General features: G+C 58.2%; 3 protein-coding genes across 3 annotated transcripts in view; 1 reads left to right on the forward strand and 2 right to left on the reverse strand.

Annotated features, from left to right (window-relative positions):
- The window catches only part of LOC133362983 (derlin-2-like), a 79,386-nt gene that overhangs the window by 67,115 nt on the left and 1,871 nt on the right, over positions 1-10,400 (reverse strand).
- UBE2G1 (ubiquitin conjugating enzyme E2 G1) lies at positions 972-8,896 on the forward strand. Its single transcript, XM_061581968.1, has 5 exons — positions 972-1,109; positions 2,224-2,326; positions 3,567-3,664; positions 7,710-7,888; positions 8,156-8,896. Exons 1-5 carry the CDS (start codon positions 1,067-1,069, stop codon positions 8,240-8,242), a joined length of 510 nt encoding a protein of 169 aa, XP_061437952.1. The 5' UTR covers positions 972-1,066; the 3' UTR covers positions 8,243-8,896.
- Positions 9,565-10,400, reverse strand: part of LOC133338972 (protein HIRA-like) — a 12,003-nt gene continuing 11,167 nt past the window's right edge. The window contains exon 6 of the mRNA XM_061547098.1: positions 9,565-9,603. Within this exon, the coding sequence (XP_061403082.1) occupies positions 9,565-9,603 (39 nt within the window). The remainder of the gene's footprint in view (positions 9,604-10,400) is intronic.

The following is a 10,400-nucleotide window of genomic DNA, read 5'->3' on the forward strand; positions in this document are numbered from 1 at the left end:
ACACACGCACACAGTGACGCACACACACAGTGACACACACGCACACAGTGACACACGCACACAGTGACACACCACACACACAGTGACACACCACACACACAGTGACGCACACCCCACACACACACAGTGACACACACAATGACTCACACAGTGACACACACACCACACACACAGTGACACACACAGTGACACACACACAGTGACACACACCACACACACACAGTGACACACACACACAGTGACACACACAGTGACACACTCCACACACACAGACAGTGACACACACGCACACAGTGACACACACCACACATAGTGACACACCACACACACAGTGACGCACACCCCACACACACACAGTGACACACCACACACACAGTGACGCACACCCCACACAAACACAGTGACACACCACACACACACACACAGTGACACACAGTGACTCACACAGTGACACACACCAAGTGACACAGTGACACACACAATGACTCACACAGTGACACACACACCACACACACACAGTGACACACACAGTGACACACACCCCACACACACACAGTGACACACAGTGACTCACACAGTGACACACCACACACACACAGTGACACACACACGGTGACTCACACAGTGACACACCCCACACACACAGTGACACACACCCCACACACACACAGTGACACACAGTGACTCACACAGTGACACACACACAGTGACACACCACACACACACAGTGACACACACACGGTGACTCACACAGTGACACACCCCACACACACAGTGACACACACACGGTGACTCACACAGTGACACACACACCACACACACACAGTGACTCACACAGTGACACACCCCACACACACAGTGACACACACACAGTGACACACACACCACACACACACAGTGACTCACACAGTGACACACACACCACACACACACAGTGACACACACACACACCCTCACACACACACCCCACATCCACACCGCGCATGCGCACTGGCCTCCCGGGCCCTCACTCCTTCATCCTCGCTCTCGCCGCCGCCGCTGCGTCTCCACTCCGACGTTTCGCGCCATGACCGAGCAGTCGGCCCTGCTGCTGAGGCGGCAGCTTGCGGGTGAGGACGACAACGACAACGACGACGACGAGAAGGAGGAGGAGGAGGAGGAGAAGGCGATCTCCCCCCACTGGCCTCGGAGTTTTTTGTGATAAAAAAGACGGGGTCCCCGGAGGGCGGGGGGTAGCGGCCTAGTCGGCTCTGCCGGCCGAGTCGCGCCTCGCTCGGTAGGGGAGGCTATCCTAGCGGGGTGGGTGCGCGGGGGGGTAGTGCGGCCTAGTCGGCTCTGCCGGCCGAGGCGCGCCTCGCTCGGTAGGGGAGGCTATCCTAGCGGGGTGGGTGCGTGAGGGGGTAGTGCGGCCTAGTTGGCTCTGCCGGCCGAGTCGCGTCTCGCTCGGTAGGGGAGGCTATCCTAGCGGGGTAGGTGCGTGGGGTAGTGCGGCCTAGTCGGCTCTACCGGCCGAGGCGCGCCTCGCTCGGTAGGGGAGGCTATCCTAGCGGGGTGGGTGCGTGAGGGGGTAGTGCGGCCTAGTTGGCTCTACCGGCCGAGGCGCGCCTCGCTCGGTAGGGGAGGCTATCCTAGCGGGGTGGGTGCGTGGGGGGGGGTAGTGCGGCCTAGTTGGTCTTACCGGCTGAGGCACGTCTCGCTCGGTAGGGGAGGCTATCCTAGCGGGGTAAGGGGGGTGCGGCCTAGTTGGCCCTACCGTCTGAGGCGCGTCTCGCTCGGTAGGGGAGACTATCCGACAGGGGGTGGGGGCGGTGGGAGATTTGTCATGCCGAGTTCGCTCCTTGTGTGGGGTGATGTGCAGGGCTTGGCCATGGTAACGTGGAATGTAGGGGGGGTGTTGTAAATATCATCACCATCATCGTCAACACCGTCAACACCATCATCTATAACACCATCACCGTCAACACCATCATCATCGTCATCACCGCCATCATCGTCGTCATCATCGTCATCACCACCATCATCATTGTCAAAACCATCATCGTCAACACCATCATCACCATCGTCATCACCACCATCGTCATCACCATCATCGTCATCACCATCATCTGTGCGTGTCTCTCTGTGTGTGTCTCTCTGTGTGTGTCTCTCTGTGTGTGTGTGTCTCTCTGTGTGTGTCTCTTTGTGTCTCTGTGTGTGTGTCTGTGTGTGTGTGTGTCTGTGTAGAGCTGAACCGGAACCCAGTGGAAGGCTTCTCAGCGGGACTGATTGAGGATGAAGACATTTACCACTGGGAGGTGGTGATCATCGGGTCTCAAGACACCATCTAGTGCGTCACCGCCACGCTCACCACCACACTCACCAGTCACCGCCACGCTCACCAGTCACCACCATGCTCACCAGTCACTGCCACGCTCACCGCCACGCTCACCGCCACGCTCACCACGCTCACCGCCACGCTCACCACGCTCACCGCCACGCTCACCGCCACACTCACCAGTCACCACCACGCTCACCGCCACGCTTACCACCACTCTCACCGCCACGCTCACCAGTCACCGCCACGCTCACCAGTCACCGCCACGCTCACCGCCACGCTCACCAGCCTCAAATGAGTACCTGGTGCGGTGTGTAGTGAACATCGCCACTGGGGAGACAAAGGCGGCCGGGCGTGGTGCTGGCCACCCACCCCCTCGTGTGCCGTGCCGGCCTTCATAGGTGCTCGCTAACAGCACTTGCCCCTACAGTCTGTTAAGGCTATACTGGGGGTCTTTGTCTTTATCTTGTGTGTCACTGTGTGTGTGTCACAGCGAGGGAGGGGTGTTCAAGGCCCACCTCACCTTCCCCAGGGACTATCCCCTCAGTGTGTCACTGTGTGTGTCACTGTGTGTGTGTCACTGTGTGTGTCACTGTGTGTGTGTGTCACTGTGTGTGTCACTGTGTGTGTCACTGTGTGTGTGTCACTGTGTGTGTGTGTGTGTCACTGTGTGTGTGTGTCACTGTGTGTGTGTCACTGTGTGTGTCACTGTGTGTGTGTCACTGTGTGTGTCACTGTGTGTGTGTGTGTCACTGTGTGTGTCACTGTGTGTGTGTCACTGTGTGTGTCACTGTGTGTGTGTCACTGTGTGTGTCACTGTGTGTGTCACTGTGTGTCACTGTGTGTGTGTGTGTGTCACTGTGTGTGTGTGTGTGTCACTGTGTGTGTCACTGTGTGTCACTGTGGTGTGTGTCACTGTGTGTGTCACTGTGTGTGTCACTGTGTGTGTGTCACTGTGTGTGTGTCACTGTGTGTGTGTGTCACTGTGTGTGTCACTGTGTGTGTGTGTCACTGTGTGTGTCACTGTGTGTGTCACTGTGTGTGTCACTGTGTGTGTGTGTCACTGTGTGTGTCACTGTGTGTGTGTGTGTCACTGTGTGTGTCACTGTGTGTGTGTGTGTCACTGTGTGTGTCACTGTGTGTGTGTCACTGTGTGTGTGTGTGTCACTGTGTGTGTGTCACTGTGTGTGTGTGTCACTGTGTGTGTGTCACTGTGTGTGTGTGTCTGTGTGTGTGTCACTGTGTGTCACAGCGAGGGAGGGGTGTTCAAGGCCCACCTCACCTTCCCCAGGGACTATCCCCTGAGGCCGCCCAAGTTGAGGTTCATCACCGACATCTGGCACCCAAATGGTGAAGAGCTCTTCACCCCACCTACTCACCCACTCGCTCACTCACCCACTCACTCGCTCACGCACCTATTCACTCACCTACCCACTCACCTACTCACTCACTCGCTCACGCACCTACTCACTCACCTACTCACTCACCTACTCACCTACTCACCTACTACCTCACTCACCTACCCACTCGCTCACTTACCCACTCGCTCACCTACTCACTCACTCACCTACTCACTCGCTCACCTACTCACTCACCTACTCACTCACCTACTCACCTACTCACTCACCTACTCACTCGCTCACCCACCCACTCGCTCACCCACTCACCCACTCACTCACCTACTCACCGACTCACTCACCTACTCACTCACCTACTCACTCACTCACCCACCCACTCGATCACTCACCTACTTACTCGCTCACCTACTCACCGACTCACTCACTCACCTGCTCACCCACTCACCCACTCACCTACTCACCCACTCACCCACCCACTCGCTCACCCACTCACCTAATAACTCACCTTCTCACTCACTCGCTCACCCACTCACTCACTTACTCACTGACTCACCTACTCGCTCACTCACCCACTCACTCACCTACTCACTCACTCACCTACTCACTCGCTCACTCGCTCACCTACTCACTCACCTACTCACTCACTCGCTCACCTACTCACCCACTCGCTCACCCCACCCACCCACTCGCTCACCTACTCACCACTCACCTACTCACCCACTCACCTACTCACTCGCTCACCCACCCACTCACTCACCTACTCACTCACCTACTCACTCACCTACTCACTCACTCACCCACTCACTCACTCGCTCACCTACTCACTCACCTACTCACTCACTCACCCACTCACCCACTCACCTACTCACTCACTCACCTACTCACCTAATAACTCACCTTCTCACTCACTCACCCACCCACTCACCTACTCACTCACCTACTCACTCACCTACTCACTCACCTACTCACTCACCTACTCACTCACCCACCCACTCACTCACCTACTCACTCACTCACCTACTCACTCACTCACCTACTCACTCACTCACCTACTCACCCACCCACTCGCTCACCTACTCGCTCACCTACTCACTCACCCACTCGCTCACCTACTCACTCACTCACCTACTCACTCACCTACTCACCTACTCACTCACCCACTCACTCACCCACTCACTCACCTACTCACTCACCTAATAACTCACCTTCTCACTCACTCGCTCGCTCACTCACCCACTCACCTACTCACTCACTCACCTACTCACCCACTCACTCACCCTCTAACTCACCGACTCACTCACCTACTCACTCACCTTCTCACTCGCTCACCCACCCACTCACCCACCTACTCACCACTCACCCACCCACTCACCCACCCACCCACTCACCCACTCACTCACCCACTCACCCACTCACCCACTCACCCACCCACCCACTCACCCACCCACCCACTCACCCACCTACTCACCACTCACCCACCCACTCACCACTCACCCACCCACTCACCCACCCACTCACCCATCCACCCATCCACTCTCTCACCCACTCACCAACTTACCCACCCACTCACCCACCCACTCACCCACTCACCCACTCACCCACCCACTCACCCACTCACCCACCCCCCACTCACCCACCCACTCCACCCACTCACCCACTCACCCACTCACCCACCCACTCACCCACCCACTCACCCACCCACTCACCCACCCACTCACCAACTTACCCACTCACCCACCCACTCACCCACTCACCACCCACTCACCCACTCACCCACCCCCCCACTCACCCACCCACTCACCCACCCACTCACCCACCCACTCACCCACTCACCCACTCACCCACCCACTCACCCACCCACTCACCCACCCCCCCACTCACCCCCCCACCCACCCACTCACCCCCCCACTCACCCCCCCACTCACCCACCCACTCACCCACTCACCCACCCCCCCACTCACCCCCCCACCCACCCACCCACTCACCCACTCACCCACCCACTCACCCACTCACCCACCCCCCCACTCACCCCCCCACTCACCCACTCACCCTCCCACTCACCCCCACACCCTTCCCCACTAGTCGACAAGAGTGGGGAGGTCTGCATCTCCATCCTGCACGAACCACTCACTCACCTACCCACTCACTCACCCACCCACTCACCCACTCACCACTCACTCACCTACCCACTCACTCACCCACCCACTCACCCACTCACTCACCTACTCACCCACTCACTCACCCCCCCACCCCCCCCCACCTTCCCCCCACTAGTGGACAAGAGTGGGGAGGTCTGCATCTCCATCCTGCACGAACCACTCACCACCCACTCACCCACCCACTCACTGACTCACCCCCCCCCACCCCCCCACTCACCCCCCCACCCCCCCCACCTTCCCCCCACTAGTGGACAAGAGTGGGGAGGTCTGCATCTCCATCCTGCACGAACCACTCACTCACCACTCGCTCACTCACCCATTCACCCACTCACCCACCCACTCACCCACCCTCTCACTCACCTACTCACTGACTCACCCACTCACTCACTCACCCACCCACTCACCCCCCCACTCACTCACCCACCCACCCACTCACTCACCCACCCACTCACTCACCCACCCACTCACTCACCCACCCACCCACTCACTCACCCACCCACTCACTCACCCACCTACTCAGTCACTCACCCACCCACCCACTCACCCCTTCACTCACTCACCCCCCCACCCCCCACTCACCCACTCACCCCCCCCCACCCCCCCCCACCTTCCCCCCACCTTCCCCCCACCAGTCGACAAGAGTGGGGAGGTCTGCATCTCCATCCTGCACGAGCCACTCACCACTCACTCACCCACCCACTCACCCCCCCACCCACTCCGTCACTCATTCACTCACTCACCCACTCACTCACCCACTCACCCCCCCAACTTCCCCCCACCTCCCCCCACCCTCCCCACCAGTCGACAAGAGTGGGGAGGTCTGCATCTCCATCCTGCACGAACCACTACCCACTCACTCACCTACTCACCTACTCACTCACCTACACACTCACCTACACACTCACCCATGCACTCACTCACCTACTCACTCACCTACACACTCACCTACTCACTGACTCACCTACTCACTCACCCACCCACTCACCCACCCACTCACCCACCCACTCACCCACCCACTCACCTACCCACCCACTCACCCACTCCCTCACCCACCCACTCACCCCCTCCCCCCCCACCCCCCCCACCTTCCCCCCCACCCCCCCCACCTTCCCCCCACCAGTCGACAAGAGTGGGGAGGTCTGCATCTCCATCCTGCACGAACCACTACCCACTCACTCACCTACTCACCTACTCACTCACCTACACACTCACCTACACACTCACCCATGCACTCACTCACCTACTCACTCACCTACACACTCACCTACTCACTGACTCACCTACTCACTCACCCACCCACTCACCCACCCACTCACCCACCCACCCACTCACCTACCCACCCACTCACCCACTCCCTCACCCACCCACTCACCCCCTCCCCCCCACCCCCCCCACCTTCCCCCCACCCCCCCACCTTCCCCCCACCAGTCGACAAGAGTGGGGAGGTCTGCATCTCCATCCTGCACGAACCACTCACTCACCCACTCACTCACCTACTCACCCCCCCACCCACCCACTCACCCACTCATCCACCCACCCTCTCACCCGCTCACTCAATCACCCTCTCACTCACCCACTCACCCACCCACCCACCGACCCACTCACCCACTCATCCACTCATCCACTCACCTACTCACTCACCTACACACTCACCTACTCACCCACTCACCCCCCCACTCACTCACCCCCCCCACCTTCCCCCCACCAGTCGACAAGAGTGGGGAGGTCTGCATCTCCATCATCTCCATCCTGCACGAACCACTCACTCACTCACCTACTCACCACTCACCCACTCACTCACTGACTCACCTACTCACTCACCCCCTCACCCCCCCACCCTCACCTTCCCCCCACCTCCCCCCACCTTCCCCCCACTAGTGGACAAGAGTGGGGAGGTCTGCATCTCCATCCTGCACGAGCCGGGCGAGGATCGCTTCGGCTACGAGCAGCCGGGCGAGCGATGGCTTCCCATCCACACGGTGGAGACCATACTCATCTCGGTCATCTCCATGCTCGCAGACCCCAACGGAGACTCCCCCGCCAACGTGGACGCTGCCGTGAGTCGAGGGGGTACCCTGAGGGGGTACCCTGAGGGGGTACCCTGAGGGGGTCCTGGGGGGTCCTGGGGGGGTCCTGGGGGTTCTGGAGGGTGCTGTTAATAGCCACTCGCTACTAACAGCACTTGCCCCTACAGCCTGCTAGAGGCTACCTGGGGGATCTTTGTCTGTGTGTGTAGGTGCTGCTACTTGCTTCTAACAGCACTTGCCCCTTGAGCCCTATTGAAGGCTACCTGGGGGATCTTTGCCTGTGTCTGTGTGGAGCAGAAGGAGTGGAGGGATGACCCCAACGGGGAGTTCAAGCGGAAAGTGACGCGGTGTGTGAGGAGGAGTCAGGAGACGGCCTTCGAATAGCTCGCCCACTCGCTCGCCCACTCGCTCACCCACACGCTCACTCACACGCTCACCTACTCACCCACACGCTCACCCACACGCTCACCCACTCACCCACACGCTCACCCACTCACCCACACGCTCACCCACACGCTCATCCACTCACCCACATGCTCACCCACATGCTCACCCACACGCTCACTCACACGCTCACCTACTCACCCACACGCTCACCCACACGCTCACCCACCCACTCACCCACACGCTCACCCACTCACCCACACGCTCACCCACACGCTCACCCACCCACTCACCCACTCACCCACCCACTCACCCACTCAGCCACCCACTCACTCACTCACCCACCCACTCACCCGCTCACCCATCCACTCACCCACACACTCACCCACACACACACTCACCCACCCACTCACTCACCCACTCACCCACCCACTCACTCACACACTCACACACTCACCCACTCACCCACCCACTCACTCACCCACTCACTCACCCACCCACTCACAAACCCACTCACCCACCCACTCACCCACCCATTCACCCACCCACTCACCCACCCACTCACTCACACACTCACTCACCCACCCACTCAGTCAACCACTCACCCACCCACTCACCCACACACTCACCCACCCACCCACTCACCCACCCCACTCACCCACTCACTCACCCACTCACCCATCCACTCACCCACCCACTCACTCACCCACTCACTCACCCACTCACCCACCCACCCACTCACCCACTCACCCACCCACCCACTCACCCACCCACTCACCCACTCACCCACCCACTCACCCACACACCCACTCACCCACCCACTCACTCACCCACTCACCCACCCACTCACTCACCCGCTCACCCGCTCACCCACCCACTCACCCACCCACTCACCCACTCACCCACCCACCCACCCACTCACCCACCCACTCACCCACTCACCCACCCACCCACACACCCACTCACCCACCCACTCACCCACTCACCCACCCACTCACCCACACACCCACTCACCCACTCACCCACCCGCTCACTCACCCACTCACCCACCCACTCACTCACCCGCTCACCCACCCACTCACCCACACACTCACCCACCCACTCACCCACTCACTCACCCACCCACCCACTCACCCACTCACCCACCCACCCACCCACTCACTCACCCACTCACCCACCCACTCACTCACCCACTCACTCACCCACTCACCCACCCATCCACTCACCCACCCACTCACTCACCCACTCACTCACCCACCCACTCACCCACACACCCACACACTCACCCACCCGCTCACCCACCCACTCACCCACCCACTCACTCACCCCTCCACCACCCCAGAGCTCCGCCCCCTGCACAACTGTGACGTCACAATCAGAGTCGTCGCCATGGAGACGACGATGACGACATCGATGGTGGTGATGTTAATATTGACGATGACAAAAATATTTACATGTTAATATCGATGATGATGATGATGTTGACGATGTTAATATCGATGATGTTGACGATGTTGATATCGATGATGATGTTAATGTTGACGATGTTAATATCGATGATGATGTTGACGATGTTGATATCGACGATGACTTTGGTGATGTCGATGATGATGATGTTGACGATGTTAATATTGACGATGACTTTGGTGATGTCGATGATGATGTTAATATTGACGATGTTAATAGTTAGACAACGATGATGTTAATGATGTTAAGGGTGTTAATGATGATGTTAATGATGTTAAGGGTGTTAATGATGATGTTAATGATGTTAAGGGTGTTAATGATGATGTTAACGTTGACGATGTTAATAGTGACGACGATGTTGACAATGATAACGACGATGATGATGATGTTGTTGATGTTAATAGTGAAGATGACGACGATGTTGACGATGATAACGACGATGATGATGATGTTGTTGATGTTAATAGTGAAGATGACGACGATGTTGACGATGATAACGACGATGATGATGATGTTGTTGATGTTAATAGTGAAGATGACGACGATGTTGACGATGATAACGACGATGATGATGATGTTGTTGATGTTAATAGTGAAGATGACGACGATGTTGACGACGATGACGACGATGACGACGATGTTGGTGTTGATGTTAATAGTGATGATGACGATGATGACGATGTTCATGCCG

This window comes from Lethenteron reissneri, unplaced genomic scaffold, assembly GCF_015708825.2.
Source record: "Lethenteron reissneri isolate LAM-NWPU_2019-01 unplaced genomic scaffold, ASM1570882v1 scaffold_1639, whole genome shotgun sequence".
Classification (NCBI taxonomy): Eukaryota; Metazoa; Chordata; class Hyperoartia; order Petromyzontiformes; family Petromyzontidae; genus Lethenteron; species Lethenteron reissneri.